Source organism: Castor canadensis, chromosome 11 (genome assembly GCF_047511655.1).
Source record: "Castor canadensis chromosome 11, mCasCan1.hap1v2, whole genome shotgun sequence".
NCBI lineage: Eukaryota > Metazoa > Chordata > Mammalia > Rodentia > Castoridae > Castor > Castor canadensis.
In genome coordinates, this window is record NC_133396.1 from 41,626,217 (window position 1) to 41,646,316 (window position 20,100).

Genomic DNA, 20,100 nt, shown 5'->3' on the forward strand with positions numbered 1-20,100 from the left:
ATAATACTGTAGTAAACATAACAATGTATTTGCCTGAAAACTTGTGTACTACAACTTCAGTGAACTTGTATGATCCTAATGATAGCTGAGATCAGCAGAGCACATACTGAGTTTGGTACTATTACAAATGCTTGACATGCATGGTCTTACTTATTCCTCACAACCACGTAGAGGTAGGTATTACTCTCATTTTCATGCCACAGAGGAAGGAAAAGGCTCAGAAAAGGAAGAGAAGTGATTTAAGACACTCAACTATTAGCTGATGCAATCTGGATTCAAAAGTAGGAAACTGGTCAGCAGCTCCAAACTGCTCCAGGAGACCACTGATTTCTCCAGGAAGAAAGAGGTTGATATTAGGTACATTTCAGTCCCTTTAAAATTGTATTATGTAATATTTAAGCTAGAAACAAAATACATTATACACAGATCACATTTCCTCACTAATTCAACATATGAAGTATATATGCATATGTAACATAGTCATAAGTCACTTAATAATTGGGCTATGTTCTGATAAATGCATCAAGCTATTTTGTCATTGTGCAAACATCATAGAGTATTGTATTTACATAAATACAGATAGTATAGTGTACTATACATCTAGGCTATAGGATAGCCATTGTGGTCCATTGTTGATTGAAATGAACATATTTTTATGTAGGACATGACCGTGTATCTCTCACTGTGTGTCAAGCATTAAGGATGTGGCAAAAAATTTCTCCAGATGGAGGGGATCAGGAGAAAATGAAAATATTAGAAAAATCAGAGTTTCTTATCCAGTGATACGTATATGTCTATCGTTATGGTGGGCAAGCCTGAATAAGAAGTATTAAACTACACAGAGAAAGGAAAGTCTCTTAGTTTGTTTACAAATAAATGGGTCTTTTTAGACAGCATAATACTGTTAATTTTTTGTTTTTTGAGATAGGGTCTTGCTATATAGCCCAGGCTGGCCAGTAGCTGGCAATCCTCCTATCCTACTCTCCCAAGTACTGCTGGGATTACAGGTGTGCACTGCCCAGCTTAACTAACATTATTTTATAATAGTATTTTATAAGCACCAGAAAAAAAAAGCAGCTAGGACACTGGGGAGTGTACAGGGTCGGACCCTGGGGGCCAATCATCCTATTTCGCAAGGTGGGGGGATACAGCTGAAAACCAGATAGGCAGGTCACTGCCAACCTGGAGCTTCCTCTGATAAGATCCTGCTCTGAGTCACTGCCAAGCTCTAGCTATGTGACCTTGGGCAAGAAACCTCTCCTGTTCGTATTTCTGTAAAATAAATGAAATGAGCCTATGGACTACTGGAATTCCCCACCTAGAGTTTGTGCCCACCACAAGTGAGCTAGGTTCCCAGGCACTGCGCTACCGCAAGTCTGTCGCCCGGGGCGCTATTGAGCCCTCGCGAGTGTTCGCGTTCCGGAAGTGCATGTCCCTCGCCGCACGCCGTCGTCCCTCGCCGCACGCCGTCGTCCCCGTCTCCGCCGCCACCGCCGCCCGCGGAGCCGGAGGAGGCGGAGCTGGCGCTGTCCCGGAGCCCGAGCTGAGTGGCAGCCGAGGAGGCGGCGCGGCGGGCCCGGCGGCCGAAGGTCTGGCGGAGAGGCTGACAGGTGGCGCCGGCAGCGCGGGGACAGCGGCGCCGTGGGGTGGGCGCTCCCGGCCACAGGCGTTCACTCCATGCGTGCGGGCCGAGCCCGGCCCCTGCGAGCCGCCGACATGAAAAAAGACGTGCGGATCCTGCTGGTGGGAGAACGTGAGTCCGCGCGCCAGTCCCCGCCCGCCGCGCCCTTCTTTCTTGGCTCCTTGGAGGCCTCCCAGCCCCTTCGCTCTTTTTCCCCTTTCCTCTGCCAGCTGGCGGCCCTCATCCTTTCAGTTCACCCGGACCTCCCAGCACCTTCCTTGCCTGGCCCCAGAACTCCTCTCAAGCCTCGTCCCCATAGCCCTTGCCGCCAAGCCGCATCTCTCCGAAGGTCCTCTCCGCCGAGTCCTTGCCTTCCGGGCCTCATCGCGCCCCGCGGCCGCCTCCTACCAACCCTCTCCTGCCGCGGAGAGTCCCCTGTCAGTCACGGGCAGACAGATGTTGGGACAAGCAGACTGACCAATCGGGGCTGCGGAACCGGCTCGGGGCGGGAGGGGCGCCGGGGGAGGAGTGCAGAGCGAGTGCACTGTGCGCAAGGTCAGGTTTACCGTCTTGGGCGCTGGTTTTCTTTATCCCTGTGCATTTGCATTAAGAGAGAATGTTGGGGTTGGGGGTAAAAGCTAAGTATGCACGAGGCTCTGGATGGTTCAGTCCAGCATCAGAGAGAGAGATAGCGTCTTTCAGCTTTGCATTGGTTCAACCTTCTGATACCTGGGATAGTTCCTCAAAAATGAACTCTCGACTTCAAGTTACATTGAGTACGCAGTGAACGATAATTATATGGGGGAGGGTCCTATGGCTGAGGCAATGATTGTTACCCCAATGCCTAATTTTGACCCCTCTTTTTAGCCATTATTTATTTTGTCACTACTTGGCAGTTTATAAATAACAACAGGCACACAACACTACCAACAGGTACCAATACACAAGACCCCCTAGACATTCATAGATTTCACTTTTTGCCTATAAAATAAAGGAAAAAGTGTTTCTGTCTGCTGACTTAAGGACAGAATGGCGGGGACTTCTTGATATCACAGTGAAAATTCCGTGACTCAGTCGCTGGGACTGAAATAAAAAGAAAGGGGTCTAGGGGAACCTGGGTTGTTTGGTTTTAAAGTACATTAGTCAATGCTCTCCTATGCTGATTTGAAGCATTGTATTCTAAATAACGTTCCTTTTTAAGTAGCTCCTGTAGGTCACTGCGATGCATTCCCAACGTAGCAAGTTAAGACTTTTTTTTTTTTACTCTCCTGCAGTGTTCTTTGATATTCTTTGAAATCTTTGTTCACCTGCCGTTTGGGGGAAGTCTTCCTTTAAAATCAGAATTTGGAAATAAGCTTAGCCCGATAGTTTACTTTTTGGTTTGAAGTTATGAATTTTGGCTTGTGTGTGTGTGTGTGTGTGTGTGTGTGTGTGTGTGGATGGGTGGTGGTGGTGGTGGTGGACATTGAACTCGGGGCTTTTTGCATGCTAGACAAGCACTCTACCACTTGACCCATACTGCTAGCACCGAATTTTAGGTTTTATTTATAACTTATTAGTATTTTTGCATTGAGCTCCTTGACAAAGTTCAGGAAGGTGTTATTTAGCATATGATTCATGCTGATGCATTTGGAGCAAGATTAAGGAAAGTGAGTAGATGACCCACTTAAAAAAAATAATTTTTTTTTGATGGGACTGAGGTTTGAACTCAGGGCTCTGTGCTTGCAAAGCAGGTGCTCTACTGTTGGAGCCACACATCCAATCCATTTTGCTCTTGTGATTTTGGAGATGGCTCTTTACAAACTATTTGCCTAGGCTGGCCTCGAGCCATGATCCTCCTAATTGCAGCCTCCCAAGTAGATGGGACTATAGGCGTGAGCCATGGGCACCAGGCTCCAATTAATTATTTTATTTTGTTTTGTTTTAGTAACTTGTTGAATTTGTCTGTTGATAGCTTTGATATTTTTTATTAGCATACTATACTTGTACAGGGGGTACATTGTGACATTTACATAAATGTTTATAATATATGTTGATTTACCCCTTCCATATTTCTCCTTTATCCTCCCTTCCCCTCTTAGAACAATTTCAGTAGGTTTCATTGTTCTGTTTTCATACATGAATACAAAATACTTCCACCATATTTGTTCCCCTTCACCTTGTTCTTATGCCATCCCCCCTCAGGACCAGTTTTACCTTCCTTTCATCTTTTAAAAAGTGTAAATAGGAAGAGTTTAATTGAGATAGAAAAGAGTAAAGTGGGAGAGTAGAGCCCTTAAGAGTTCGGGGAGGGGGGGGGAGAGCTCCCCAAGAGAGGGTACCCATCTTCATTTTTTTAAAAAAGACACTTTTGTTAGTTTATGATGGTTACACAGGGGGTTTCATTGTGACATTTTCATATATACATGTATTATACCCAAAATTGGTTCATCCCCTCTATTATCCCCCTTGCTACTCCAGTCTGTTTCTTACGGTGACTTCAACAGATTTCAGTGTTCTATATTCATATTTGTATAGAAAGTACATCAACCATATTCATCCTCACCATATTCACCCTCTTTACTTTCTTCATTTACTCTCTTCCTCCCACTAGTACCGATTTGTTTGTTTGTTTGTTTACTTATTTTGGCAGTACTGGGGTTTGAAGTTGGGGCTTCCTGCTTGTTAGGCAGGTGCTCTACCACTTGAGCCACTCCACTAGCCTGCCAATTGGTTATTTTAAAGGCTGGTGATTTTGAGGGAAAATGTTTTTGAGATTTTACTTTTTGAGGATTTTTTTGGTTTGGGGTATTTTTTTTTTTTTTTGTGGTGGTTCTAGGGTTTGAATTTGGCTTCACACTTGCTAAGCAGACACTCTACCACTTGAGCTGCTCTGCTAGCACTTTTTGAGATGTAATGTAAATATTTGTCAGCTGTAGCACTTTAAAACTAGGTAAACATAAGTATGACCAAGGCTATTTTAATACTGACCCGATAGATGGATTTATTATCTACATTTGTGTTATTAGAAAACAGTGGGAGTGATGTGTATTAATTGCTCATTTGAAAGAGTCTAGTTTTTAGTTGTTTTATGATGGTTAATTGAAGGGCAGGGAAAACCAAAGAAAAGCATCCTCTCTGGTATTATGGTTTTATTTGTGGGGTTTTAAAATTTATTTTTACTTTTATTTATTTTTTGGCAGACTGGGGTTTGAACTCAGGACCTCACACATGCTAGGCAGGCGCTCTACCACTTGAGCCACTCCACAAGTGGTATTATGGCTTTAAGGCCTATTCATTCATTCTCTGTTGCCTCATTAGATTTTATTGCTGTCATGTCTGCCCCTGAACAGTGCATTCACTGTTTCAACATTCTCTTGGTAAGCCATTCTACTATATTGTTGAGGTGAAATAGATCTTTTCTTGGTCTACTTTTGATCCATTCAGGCTCTAATGCTAACTGTTTGATTGTTTATTTAGTGTTTAGATCAAAGAAGCTGGGCTCTTTGTAAAACTTTAAGGTATTTGTTTGCAGGGAAAGACATGTTTTAAATATTGCATGTTTGTTAGCTTCATTACTGCTATATCAAATACCATTCAGATTAGATCAAAAGTCAATTAAATTTTAAAGCAAAATTTAAAAAGTCTTTAAAAATACACTCACATAAAACTTAGGATTTTTTAAAAATTTTTATTAGCATATATTCATTTTACATGGGGAATTCATTGTGACAAAACTTAGTTCTTTTAGTCATCATTTTTCATGCTTAAATTTGTTGGCAGGAATTTATATTTAACTGGATTTACTGTAGTGCACTTAACAAATGTACTTGTTACAGTGGGATTAGAAGAGCTTTTGTTACCCACACATGGCTACACTAGTAGTTTTAGTTTTAATGAAGTCTTATTTGTTAATTAGATTGAGATTTGTCTTCTACTAGTCAAAGTCATTTAAAAAATGGAACTCTTACCTTCTTTTCAAATGAATCTGGCAGCTCTTACCTGGTTTATTATTCTAACCTCTACCAAACTAGTTCAAGTTTCAGTTGTTTCTGGCCTAGACTGCTGCAATACTCACTCTACTTTTGTCTGTTCTCCATAAAGCAGGCAAAGTCAACTTTAATAAATATCTTCTGTTGCCTACTTAAAAATTCTCCCATGTTTCTTACTTTATTTTTTTGTGCTACAGGGGTTTGAACTCAGGGCTTTGAGTAGTCCAGGGAGTTATGACAGTGCCATGTATATTTCATGTTTTAACTACCAGGAATTACAGTCCTCACCAAAAAAAAATCAGCTTCTCAGCTGAGCCTTGGTGGCTCACACCTGTAATCCTAGCTACTTGGGAAGCTGAGATGGGGAGGATGGAGGCCAGTCTGGGCAAATAGTTCAAGAGACCCCATCTCCAAAATAACCAGAGCAAAATGGACTGGAGGTATGGCTCATGTGGTAGATTGCCTGCTTTGCTCAAGTGGATAAATAAAGCCCTGAGTTCAAACCTCAGTCCCACCCCAAAAAAAAAAAAAAATCAGCTTCTCAAAATACCAGAGACCATCTTAGAGTATTGAAGAGGTTGAGGAATGGTTTTTCAGGTATAAGCTAGGTATGAGTTTAAGAAACTTCAGGTATAAACTAGCATTTATTTAAAACAAACAAACAAAAACCAACAACAAAAAAAAACAACTTCTTTTTAAAGTCATACTGTTTTCCATTCTGGATTTTTTTTTTTTTGGAATGGTATTTCAAGATTAAACATGCCCAGTGTACCTGGGTGATATTTTATGGATAAAGATGTTTGAACACAGAGAAACCATTCTGCATGAAGAGCGACTTTTTTTTTGGCAGTCCTGGGTTTAAACTCAGGACCTCACACTTGCTAGACAGATGCTTTACCACTTGAGCCACTCTGCCAGCCCCCATGCTGCATGAAGAGTCTGCTCTACTCGTAGTCTTTTGTACATTATTCTCACCTATGAATTGGATGGAAGCCTACTCTCCACATCTCTTTTTTCCTCTGCAGCTGCTGGGCATAGTGTTGTGTTACTCAGGCTTGAAGGAGAGGGATAGGTGGTATATGTGGGACAATATTTGTCCTACAGGCCACATCAACTGAGTGTGTGGTCAGTGAAATCTTCCTTGGGAACAACATAGTTATTTCTTCAAGTACTAGAGATTACTAGTTAAAAATACAACTCAGTATTCACCCTCCACACTGTTTCTAATTACAGTCACTTAGGAAGGGCTTCTGACTAAAGAAACATAAAATGAGGAGTAGTAGATCCTTTTGCCACTTAGGCATTTGTTAGCAAGAAAAACAGCCAATATGACTGCATTATGGTAATGGGAGCTGCAGAATGTTATTTTTGCTTCATGACTATTAGGAATTTGCTGTCATTTGAAACTAGGTGTCCAAAAGACACCTAATGGGATGAAAAGACAAAGAAATTTGTAGCCTGGATATATCTAGATAATTTATTCTATAGTAATGTGTTATGTTTTCCATGGATGACCTACTTAAAAGCATGGAGTCTCAGACAAGGAGGTATGTTGTGTTGAACTGGATCAGAGACCTTCTGTCTTTGGGGATAATTGTGGCCTTGCCTTTTGTAGATCACTTCCATGTTTTTCAGGCAAATTAGAAGAAATAGAGAATGTTACATTCTCTAACAGGATAATTTTTAAATTATCCATAGTAATATTTACATTTGTATGAAATTATTTCAAATAAATGTATATACTTTATATATTTGGCTATAAATTTTTATTTGCAATAAATCTAAAGATTTTGTTATATATTTTGTACATAATATTTACATTATAATCTTTAAATTAATTATGAAATTTAATTAGTACAATAATTAAAGGAAAGCTTGGGATTTTTTTTTTGCCATATGGAAATAATTTTTTTCTTGGAGCAGTTAAAAATATGCAACCTTGGGCTGGTGGAGTGGTTCAAGCTGTAAGAGCACCAGTCTAGCAAGTGTGAGGCCTTGAGTTCAAACCTCAGTGCCACAAAAAAAAAAAAAAGTGAAAAAAATGTGTAGCCTTTTCCTCATATCTGCTATTGTTAAGGGAATTTTTTTGGTATAGGCTGATTTAGTTTTTAAATTTTAAGATCCATAAATGTTTTTATTATTTTTAAAGCACTTTTTATTTCTCAATTAAAGTTAACTTAAAGTGCCCTTTAATTCTAAATCTGCTCCTTCATTATTTTTGTGATTATCTCACCCGGTGGTTAGGTAGGTAGGTGTTGTTGGAAGTTTAGATTTACTGAAGCATTTCTTAACTAAACCACATCTGGAGGAAGTGCCTTTTAAAAAAAAAAAAAAAGTGGTACTGGGGTTTGAACTCAGGGCCTTGTGCTTGCTAGGCAGGTGCTCCACCACTTTTGAGTTGCACCTCCAACCCTTAAATTACATTTGTATAATCTTGTATTAAAATAAGTATTATTTCATAATCCAAAAGGAAAATGATATTCATGAAATGTGCTCATTTTTTTCTAATGTCATTGTAATCCTCTAATTTTGAACTTTGTTTTTTTATAAAAAAGGAGCCAGGTGTGATGGTACATGCCTGTAATCTCAACTACTGAGGAGGTGGGGACAGGAGGCTAGAGAGTTCCAGGCCAGCCTACGAAAAGTTAGTGAGACCCTATCTCAAAAACAAAATGCAAACAATAGGGTTGGAGGGACAGCTCCAGTAGTAGAGTGCTGCTAACCGTATGGGAAGCCATGGGTTCAATCATCAGTGCCACACACACAAAAACAGTAACAACAAAATAAAGGAGATCACTCTTAGATTTTTATGTAGGAGAAATTCATGTTCTTTGATTTATTTGTGTGTGTATGTGGAACTGGAGTTTTGAACTCAGGGCTTCAAGTTTATAAAGTAGGTGCTCTACCACTTGAGCCACACCTCCAGTCCATTTTGCTCTGGTTATTTTGGAGATGGGATCTGGCTGGCCTTGAACCTTGATCTTCCCGATCTTAGCTTCCCAAGTAGGTAGGATTACAGGTGTGAGTCACCAACACCCAGTTTCATGTTCTTTGATTTTTAAAAAGTCTTTTTTTTTATACACTTAACTTTGCACACTTGATGGAATTTTTATGTTGTGAGTGTTAAATTGCTTCAAATAGAAATATCACATGCTAAGAGGTAGTAATGTAAACTGCATTATCTCCACTCCTTGGCAACACCACTTTGTGTGTCTGTGTCTTCAAGCATAAAGTAAAGCTGTTTAATTCTAGTGTTTACTATGCCTTCTCTCTTGTCAGGGTGTTACCTTTCCTGACTCAGAGACCTACCCTGTTGGAATAGACCTGAGGCAGATTCTTGTTTGGCAGAATCCTGCTGCTGCTCTGGCAGCCAGAACTGTCCTTTGGACTAATGAGCTGACCTGTGAAGAAACCTGAATTTCTTCATAATGTTGATCATTCTGTTCTGAAACTATCACTAGAGACAGGGTCTGAGGAAAAAGCAGGAGGAGACTATGGCCAGGTGGTTGTAATGTTGAGAGATGACCCTGGCTGCATGAAGGCCTGCAGGGGTTGTAGGAGTGTGGACAAAAAGAATGGGTATGTTTTAAGGGTCATGGTGAGGGAGGGGACCTTTGAGGTAACAGGGAATGGCTGTTGAAAGCTTGAAGTTGGCTAAGGGATCCTGAGTGACTGGGGTTAGGGAGCATCAAGTCCTTAACTTTCTTTACTGAGGAAACTAGTCACCTTTTTGTGATAGTGATTGACTTAATTTTGATCTCTTTGTTTAGCATTTTTGAGCTATGGGTTAAAAGTCAGTGAAGGCCTTAGAGGGTCAAACACAAGCAAAACTTCTGAAAAGAGGATTATGAGAAGATCAGGATCTTAAGGGTATTAAGGTAGGCGTGCTTTTCAAGGACCAAGAGTGAGATTGGTTTTCCTTTTGATTACTGAGGAGTGTCTGACTTATTCAATAAAATGACATTCAATAAAATGTCTGCTACATTTTTGCCATTTTTTTGTGGGGGGGCAGGAGTACCAGGGATCAAATCCATGACCTCGGAACATGGTAGGCAAGCACTGTACCATTGAGTTCATCCCCAACTCTTATAAAAGAAAAAAAAATTTGAGACTAAGTTGCCCAGGCTGGCCTTGAATTTGTAATCTTCCTGCCTCAGTCTCCAGAGTAGCTGGGATTATAAGTGTGTACTACCATGGCCAGCTGGCTTTTTCCCCCATTCCTTTTTAAAATTATTTATTTATTGGTGGTACTGGTATTTGAACTCAGGCCTTCGCATTTGCAAGGCAGGTGCTCTACCACTTGAGCCATACCTCCAGCCTTTTTTTCTCCCATTCTTAGCATGGTAGATTAGGGATAAGTATACAGAGATGTTTAAGATGTTAGAGAGTTCTTCAGAAATGGGTAAGTTTTTGGGAACATCTGTGTTAGTGGAAGTTGTGGGATTTAGGAGACACTAAGGAAAAAGCATACATCTCTATTAGGACCAGAAAGACCCACAAGTTCAAGGATCACAGGAATTATACAGGCATAGAATTCTTGGAAAGGCTTGTTGTTTTGAGTACCTGGCAGCTACACTACTACTAAAATAAGTTAGATAAAGTACAGGGCCTGGTGGAACTGCACAGCAGAGGCATTCTTCATGGTGATTCACAGCACAGAGCTCTGCCGTTTGTTACTCATCTTAAATTACACATTACCACTCTTTACTGTCTCCCAAAAGTATTCTCGTTCTGCAGCATCAGTTGCTTAGAACAAAAAATAAGAGGTCCAAGTTACAGATTTCCTGATGCTGTAAGTCATGGTGACTTACTTCATTTTTTGTTTTGTTTTTGGTGGTACTGCAGTTTGAACTCTTATCACTTGAGCCACACCCCTCAGTGACTTGGCTAATTTTTTAAATTATTATATTATTGTTGTACCACAGGTACCTCGTGACATCTACAAAAGTGCTTACAATATATCTCGGTTAAATTCACCCCCTGCATCATTCTCTCCCCTTCCTCTATTCCTGGAATAGTTTCAACAGGTCTCATTTTTCCATTTTCATACACAGGTACCTAATATTTCCATCATATTCACACGCCTACACACTTTCTTTATATCCTTCCCCCACACTGGTACCAGCTTCCAGACAGGACCTATTTTACCTTCCTGTCCTCCATTGACTTGACACATTTTAAGGTGGAATTAGGGTGAATATTGTGGGTGTTGAGGAGAATACTGCCTTGAGCTGGCTGAAAGGCTGGGTTTGCTGTTACCTTAAAGCCATAATGAAGGATGCTATTCAAAGAAAAAAGGCTATGAAATCTATATAATTCAGAAAGTTTTAGAAAGTACTGGACCTCACATTGGAACCCAGATCACTTTCTCATTTGCAGCTCAAACAGATACAATTTGTGGATATATCTATCATTTCTAGGATATTATATCTTACCTAATGTAAATGCACTTTTTCATGTGTTACGTACCTATTGTTTAGGTATGCTGAGGTTAATCTGACAGTGTAAACATGTAGATAGAATCTGGTCCAACTTTTTTTTTTCCTAACAGGTTTACTGATTAAAAATTGAGGCTTAGCCAGGCATGGTGGCTTACACTATAATTCTGGCTACTTGGGAGGAGGAAATCAAGAAGATGGTGGTTTGAGGCCAGCCTGGGCAAAAAGTTTGAGAGACTCCTTTTCTTTCTTTTTTTTTCTTTTTGCAATACTGGTGTTTGAACTCAGGGCCTGCACCTTAAGCCACTCCACCAGCTCATTTTTGTGATGGGATTGTTCAAGGTAGGGTGTCATGAACTGTTTGCCCAGCCTGTCTTCAAACCATGATCCTCCTGAGTAGCTAGGATTACAGGCGTGAGCCACTGGCACTCAGCAAGAGAGACTCCATTTCAACCAATGGCAAGCTGGGCATGCCAGTCATCCTAGCTATGTGGGAAGTGAAAATAGGATCATGGTCCAGGCTGGCTTGGGAAAAAATGTGAGACCCTATCTCAAAAATAACCAAAGCAAAAAGGTCTGGGAGCATGGCTCAAGTACCTGTCTTACAGATGCAAAGCCCTGAGTTCAGACCCCAGTATCACATACACAGAAAAACCCAAATACTCATCATGCAATTTAAGAAATTAAATGTTACCAATCAGTTGAAGCTCCCTTCTCATTTTGCTACCCTCTTTCCTTCTGAAGTAATCAACTACTTTCCTGCACTTCAAATCTGTGCTCTTAACCACTAAGCTGTCCAGCTGCATTTACTAAGTGCTATGTGATTTGCTAGGGGCTAAGAATTATTAAATAGTGTACAAGGAAAACATGTTCTCTACTTTTGAGCAGTTTCCTGTGGGTAATAATAAAATTGTTGTCCTTAATCTTTCTGGAAATGCTTAGTAGATGGTAGGAAATCTCCTATATTCCATCAAGGAAGCCCAGGAAAGTCATTTAGAAGACCTTTATGATATGTTGGAGGGTTGCGTAGGTGTTAACGCAGGCACATGTCTAAGTATGCAGGTATCTTGCTGATGGGTGTGGCGGTACATTCCTGTCCCAGGTACTAAGGAGGCGGAGAGAGGAGGATCTCAGTTGCAGCCAAAGTTAGCAAGAGCCTATCTCAAAAACATGCTAAGCATGGTGGTACACATCTTTAATCCCAGCTACCTGGGAAATGGAGGTAGGTGAAGGCTGTCTGAGCAACAGCTGGAGACTATCAAAACCAAACTAAAGTAAAAAGGATTGGGGGTGTGGGTCAAGTGGTAGAGCACTTGAATTCAAAATCCTAGTACTCCCCACCAAAACTTCACTAGCCCATGATTATTAAATTTTTTCTTCCTGGAGACCTAATTAAAGTTTTGTTTGGTTTGGTTTGGGGTTTTGGGGTTTTGGTTGTACTGAAGTTTGAAATCAGGGCCTCAGGTTTGCTAGGAAGGTATTCTATCACTTGAGCCATCCCAACCCACAAATTATAGTTTTGTTTTCTTTGTTTCCACTACTGGGGATTGCTAGGTAAGTGCTCTACCGCTTGGCTGTGTCCAAGCCCAGCACAGGTTTTCTTTTTGTTTGTTTATTTATGGTTTTATCCAGCTCCTTCTTTCCTTCTTTGTCTCCTTCCTTCCTTTCTTTCCTTCTTCCCTTTCTCCTTCCCTCTGTTCCTTCCTTCCTGAATCCAGGGCCTTGCCTATGTTAAGCAAATACTCTACCACTGAGCCATGCCTCTATGTGAACTTTTTGATTTCCTGCTATGTTTAGAGACTTCTGGGAAAAGTAGATCTCTTTCTTTCTTCCCTCCCCTTCTCTTACCCTCCTTTGTTTTCAGATATGTTGAACATAGCATTTGGTCCATCTCTTTTATGGCAATTTGGTCTGTCTTATTTAGTACCTTTTTCATATTATCGTCACATAGTATCTAAGACTGAATTTTGTGCTTAAAAGACTGTGAGGTAAATAATTATCAAATGTATACAAATCTGTACGAAAAAAGATGGGTTGTGTAAAAGCATCAGACTGTGTAGTCTTCTAGTGTTTTTCCTAGTTTGATCAGGCAGGAGACAAATGTGCCTGTGTGGAACTAGCCTTCTTTGATAGAAAAACTATCACAATGCTTTTAATTTTTTGAGCCATAACTTACTTTGATAACACAAAACTCTCATGCTCTTTGCATTCTTACATCTATTCCGTGATATCAGCAGGGTGTTCTACAATTCAATTTAATTCTAATACAATCTATAGTTAGTACCAGATCCCACAAATTAAATGCAAGTTCCCTAGCAAGATTGATTGCTTTTACTTTAGATGTAGGTGGGATTCCCAAGCTACATGCACTTCTGACTGATCAACTGTAAACTTGAGGTGTCTTATGACCCCTCAAGTTCAGTTATTCACTAGAACAATTCAAGAAAAATGTCATATTATGATCATATAGGGCCAGGCATGGTGGTATACACCACTACTCCCAGCTACTCTGGAGGCAGAGACAGGAGGATTGAAGTCTGAGGCTTCAGGCAAAAGCTTGAGATCCTACTGGAAAAAGTAAACTAAAGCAAAAAGGGTTGGGGCAAGGCTCTGAATTCAAACCTCAAAAAAAGATAAAAGGGCTGGGAGCTGGTTTCTCACACCTGTAATGCTATCTACTCAGGAGGCAGAGATTAGGAGGATTGTGGTTCAAAGCCAGCCCGAGCAAATAGTTCTCAAGACCCTCTCTCAAAAAATACCCATCACATGGAACTGGAGAACATCATTCTGAGTGAGGTTAGCCTATCCCAAAAGACCAAAAATCGTAAGTTCTCCCTCATATGCCGATATTAAGGGCAAACACAACAAGGGGATTGGACTTTGATCACATGATAAAGCAAGAACACACAAGGAAGGTATGAGGATAGGTAAGACACCCAAAAAACTAGATAGCATTTGTTGCCCTCAATGCAAAGAAACAAAAGCAGATACTTTAAAGCAACTGAGGCCAATAGGAGAAGGGGACCAGGAACTAGAGAAAAGTTTAGTATGAGAAGAATTAATTTAGAAGGTAACACACATTTACAGGAAATCAATGCATGTCAACTCCCTGTATAGCTATTCTTATCTCAACTAGCAAAAACCCTTGTTCCTTCCTATTACTGCTTATACTCTCTCTTAAACAAAACTAGAGATAAGGGCAAAATAGTTTCAGCCTGGTAGCAAGGGGTTGGGGGGGGTAAGGGGTGGGAAGGGGGGAGAAATGACCCAAACATTGTATGCACATATGAATATAATTTTAAAAAAGGAAAAAAAAATACCCATCACAAAAATGGGCTGGTGGAGTGACTCAAGGTGTAGGCCTGAGTTCAAGCCCCAGCACTGCAAAAAAAAAAAAAAAAAAACCCAAAAAACAAAAAAAATAGGCTTTTGATCTGGTGAGTTAGAAAATGAAGAGTATATAAGAAAAATGATTGTCATTTGTATTGTTCAGAGATTAATGAGGGTACAGGAAGGTGGGAACTGGGAGGTGTTTCAGTAAAAGTACCACAATTACAGAAAAGGGCAAGCAGAGAGAAAGGAATGCATATTAAACATTTAGGGCTTGAGGGTGTGGCTCGAGTGGTAGAATGCCTGCCTAGTAAACCCAAAGCTCTGAGTTCAAATCCAGAACCACAAAAAATTTCAAGCTAGACATGGTGGCAGGTGCTCGTAGTCCCAACCCTGGAAGGCTGAGATGGGAGAATTTCTTGAGCTGAGGAGTTTGAGACTAGCCTAGGCAACATATCAAGACCTCATTTTTCCCTCCAAAGGAAAATTTGACAGGATTTGAATGCTAAATACAGATGAAACATAAGTCAAGAAAGGTAGTTCTGGGTTTTTATTTTTTATCTTGATGTATAGGATCAGTATTAATTTTATCTGTGATAACAACCTAAAGTCTGTTAGAATGTAATATCTTTAAAAGTAGGGAAGATCTAGTGGCCTTGTTCAAAAATGTCCTCAGCAGCTGGGTGCATGCCTAATAATCCTAGCTACTTGGGAGGATCTCAGTTTGAGGTTAGCCTGGGCAGTTGTTCTTGAGTCCCTGTTTCCAAAATAACCAGAACAAAATGGACTGAAGGTGTGGCTCAAGTGACAAAGTGACTGTTCTGCAAGTATGGAGCCCTAAGTTCAAACCCTGGGAGGGGAAAAAAAAAGTCCTCAGCACAGAAGTGCTCAAGAAATATTTACTAGAAGCCAGGTGCCAGTGGCTCATGCCTATAATCCTAGCTACTTAGGAGGCAGAGATCAGAAGGATCATGGTTTGAAGCCAGCCGAAGCAAATAGTTCAAGAGACCCTATCTGAAAAAAACAAATTACAAAAAAGGGCTGATAGAGTGGCTTAAGGTGTAAGCCCTGAGTTCAAACTCCAGTGCTGCAAAAAAATGAAAAAAAAAATACATGTTTACTGAGGGTGGGGGTGTAGGTCAGTTGTAGAGCACTTACCCAGCATACACAAGGCCCTACATTTGATCCCCAGCACTCAGAAAAGGAAAAGGAAAAACAAAAAGTGTTTGTTGAAGGCATGAAGGAAGGCATTTAACCTGTCAATCTAATCTGTAGGTAAATTTCAGTTGCTGTCTGTAAATCTTGAACATGCCAATTTTTACTACCAAAAATAACTTTTAAAATAGTGTTTGACTTTTTTTCATAGCCAAACTTGTTTTATTTTAGAAAATATGGAAAACACGCACACATAAACTACAATGATTGTAATTCAGAGAGAACCCATTTTGATGTATATATCCTTTTAGAGGTTTTTTCTGTCCACCTACATATTTATAAAAAGTGATCATATTGTAAATATTTATACCTGTATAAATGTCAGTTTTAAAAGTGAAATGGTAGCTGTATGGGTGTCCACAGCTGTAATTCCAGCTACTTAAGAGGTAGGACAGGAGGATCCTGAGTTAGAGGCCAGCCCAGGCAAAGTTATCGAGACCCTATCTCAGAAAAAAATACAAACAATAAAGGGCTGGAAGCATGTTTCAACAGATAAAGTGTTTGCCTAGCATGCACAAAGCCCTAGGGTCAATCTCCAGTACTGCCAAAAAAGAAAAACAGTTGGGCCAGTAGAGTGGCTCAATTGGTAGAGATCCAAGTTCAAACTTCGGTATCATCAAAAATAGTAAAATGTTGCAGTTTGAGCCTCCAAGTAATGACAGTTATGGATTCTTACTCATAAAATAGCACTGAAATCTGTGAGTTCATACATAGATATAGATATATATGAATCAGGAAGGAAAGTTTTTCCTTACAGTAGAATTTGAAGTAGTGTAGAAGTATGGATAGAAATAGAAAATCATTATCTAGCAACCAGTGTAGCAATGTTTTTTTCTGGCAAGAATCACCAGTGGGTGCTAATACCAGCAGGTTAAAAATTTAAGTTTACATAGTCTCTGAGCATCTCCTCACATGCTATTTATTAATTACAAGAGGAAAATAATTTTTCATTGGAGAAGCCTGGCAGACATCACCTTACTACCCAAGTGATCGTCAACAACAGCCATAAGACAGATTGTCATCATCTGCTTTCTGCTGTGATGCACTGAGAGGGACACAATATAACCTCAGGAGTAATCCTGCTGAAAATGCAGAAACATTAAAAAATGCTCAGGTTATGAAAGACAAAAGAGTACAAAGTATTTCCAGAATTAAAGGAGCCTGAGGAGACATAACGATCAAATACAACATTTGATCCTAGCCCAGGAAAAGATATTTTTCCCTTTTCTGTAAAGGATAAAGGTGGGCACATGATGTGAGTAAGATCCATGGACTGGATAAGAGTATTGTATTTGTGGTTAACTTCCCACTCCTGACAAAATACTTTTTTATATAAGACAATCAGCTTGCTTTTAGGAAATGTACACTAAGATATGTTTATTCTCAAATGGTCATATAGAGCTGGTAGAAATGGCTCAAGTGGTAGAACAAGCTCGAGACCCTGAGTTGAGTCTCCATTACTGCCAAAGAAAACCAAACAACAACCAAAAAACCTAACATCAAATGGTTATATATAGTAGAGGTCTATTTGATAGGGGGCTTCTGTACTGTAGCCACACACACAGAACTGTTTCTTAGATCTGTGGGAAGCAGCTACAAGACAGTTACAAAAAAAGGAAAAAAAAAGGTCATGTATGCACACGTAATAGGTACAAATATTTAGAGAGGCAGCAGACAAATGATAATGCAAATAACAGTAAAATGTAAACATGTAGTGAATCTGGGTAAAGAATAGACCTTTGTACTAAAAGATTTGTCAGAAATTGGAGGGGGCACTGTTTTTCGCTCCCTTCTTTGTTAGAACGAGCCTTTCTCTCCATCCTGGTTATTACTGAACCTAACTGGGCTTAACTGGGGGCAACTGGAGATTCAGAAAAGACACAGGATAGAGAGAAAGTGGGGTCAGGTGTGTTGGGTGCCCGGGTGGAGAAGCCCAACCCTCATTGCTTCTTTTCTCTATCTTTATTCTTTAAGGCCTTACTCCTTTGCAGTTCTTTAAAACCTTGCTTAAAACCTCTTTCCTGAGACTTGCTCTGTCCCATGTTTTCTCTTAGCTTATCTTTAGCTTAATTTCTCTTAAAGTCTTTTGCCCTAGGCTTGCAGCTTTTCTTTTTTTTTTTATTCATATGTGCATACAATGTTTGGGTCATTTCTCCCCCCTCCCTCCACCCCCTCCCTTACCCCGCAGCTTTTCTTTAGTATTCTCTCTTTAGCCTTCTTAATGCCTTGATGCTCAGACTTGCAAAGTCTTGGTCCTCAATCTTGCTCTGTCCCATGTTCTCTTTGGCTTTTCTCTAGCTTCTAAAGCCTATGTTAAAGTTCTTTCTTTGGCTTTCTTTTCTAAGGCCTATGTTAAAGCTCTCGGTACAGACTTTCTATCAACCCCTCTTTAGCCATTGTTTTCCCTTCAGCAATTTCCCTTTAACAATTCTTTTCACTTCAGTAATTCTTTTCCCTTCCAAAAGCTCCCCACACCAAAAAGCCCAAAGCAAAAGAATCAAGCCAAAGCCCCCAAAAACCCAAGCCCCAAAAGCCCGCCAAAGGCAAAAAGCAAAAAGCCCCAAGCCCTCCTTCAGCAGGCCTTATAAACAGCAGAGAACAGGGTGGAGCAGAGGCTCTCAGGGAGGGGCGGACATTGTAACAGGAAAAACCTTGTTCCTGCTTCTCTGAATGTAAACTTAGGAGATGCAGCTGTTCTGCTTTTTTTCTGTTTCATGACCGGGGCTGTGCCTATCTCAGGCTACAGATGAAAGCAATTAAACCAAATCTCACCTTGCTTATGTCCAGTTCTGACAGGTTTTTCATATTCTGCTCTCCACAAGAAATTATCTCAAATAAGTTTAAAAAAAGTAAAATTGAGCCAGGGCTACTGATTAGTCACCAATGAATCAGTAGATTTTTAATTAACCTATGCAGTATTTGTTTGTGTACAGGATGAATGCTGACATTAGGAGTTGCCATTTTCTTTCTATATTATTAGCTTGTATTAGCAATACATATACATATATATATTTTTTTTTTCACAGTACTGGGGCTTGAACATGGCCTTCACCTTGAGCCACTTCACCAGCCCTATTTTTTGTGAAGGGTTTTTCGAGATAGGGTCTCGTGAACTATTTGCCCAGGCTGGCTTTGAACAATGATCCTCCTGATCTTGCCTCCTGAGTAGCTATGATTACAGGCATGAGCCCCCAGGGACCAACAGCAATATTTTTAAAGGTGTGGCATAAGAAAAACTCTGGTCTTCAGGAGATAGGTTACTCTCTTAAATCTGCAACTAATATTTTAGTTAGATCTTGAGAAAATCACTGTCTCTGGGTCCTTCATCTGAAAATTTTGTGGAGAGTCAAGTAACCAGGTATTGTTGGATAGGTCTAACAGTTCTGTGAGGGCTCCAGATCCAATGTCATGGTCTGAATTTGGTGAAATAATACCTTATTGTCAGCCACTTGAAAAGGCCCAAACCTTTTTTTGATACAAGTCAATTGAAAAGATCAGTAGAAATCAGAGCTAGGAAACACCTGTTAAACTGCCTAGGCTGTCCCTCCACAGCAATACTTATTTGGTCACAGCATGTACCCTCTGCGTTGTTTCGACCAGTACTGTCCTTCCTTGTTCTAGCTATTGATTATTTTCTCAGAGACTTGACTTGTGTTTTCAGTTCACCCTTTATTTTAATTATTTAGGAAGGTTCTATGGTTGTTCTTAGTTCTAAAAATTTCCATTCTTTCATATTTAGACCTTATTTGTAGGCATCATAATTTGCTATTATACAGAAACTAATGGGCAAGTGAACTGTTTTCCTCTAGAATCACAAAAGAATTTAGTTGATAAGCAGTTGGATATCTAATAAGAATAATTATATGACCAGAAAAGTTATGGAAACAGAAGTCAAATTTCAGAATAAAGATTAAGATTTTTAAAGTTTTTGTACTAAAAAAATTACTAAAATAGAAAATGTATTGGTAAATTTCTCTGTTTTTACCTTGTTATTAACCATTTATTTATTGTTTATATATTTATTGGCAGGACTGGGATTTGAACTTAGGGCTTTTTTTTTTGTTTTAATTGTGGCACTGTGGTTTGAACTCTGGGCCTCACGCTTGCTAGGCAAGCTCTATAGCAGCATCTTGAGCCACTCCGCCAGCCCTGAACTTAGTTAGGGCTTTGTAATTTCATAGCAGGCACTGAACCACTTGAGCCACACTTCCAGCCCAATTTGCTCTGGTTATTTTGAATTATTTGCCCAGACCTGCCTTGAACTGAATGAAATCCTCCTGATCTCAGCTTCCCAAGTAGCTATGATACAGGTGCAAGCCACCAGCACCCAACAGTTACTAACCCTTTAAATATAAAACTCTAAAAAAAGAAAAAAAAATAGAGATATAGGAAAATAGGCACTCTGATATTCTGCTGTTGAGGATATAAATGGATTTATTATTTTTTGGAGGTAATTAAAAAATACCAGTTAAAAACAAAACAGGTTCCCTGGTGCCTGTGCCTCATACCTGTAATCCTAGCTACT

The 20,100-nt window shown here is 40.0% G+C and overlaps 1 protein-coding gene across 7 annotated transcripts in view; it reads left to right on the forward strand.

The window, feature by feature from the left end:
- Positions 1–1,437: 1,437 nt before the first annotated feature.
- The window catches only part of LOC109681789 (mitochondrial Rho GTPase 1), a 64,466-nt gene continuing 45,803 nt past the window's right edge, over positions 1,438–20,100 (forward strand). For 5 of the 7 annotated variants that reach the window (XM_074046383.1, XM_074046385.1, XM_074046384.1 and 2 more), the window contains exon 1: positions 1,513–1,753. In XM_074046383.1, the coding sequence (XP_073902484.1) occupies positions 1,678–1,753 (76 nt within the window). In that variant the 5' untranslated portion in view covers positions 1,513–1,677. Of the gene's footprint in view, positions 1,754–9,053; positions 9,172–20,100 lie in introns of those variants that run through there. The other 2 variants (XM_074046381.1, XM_074046380.1) reach the window with 2 other exon arrangements.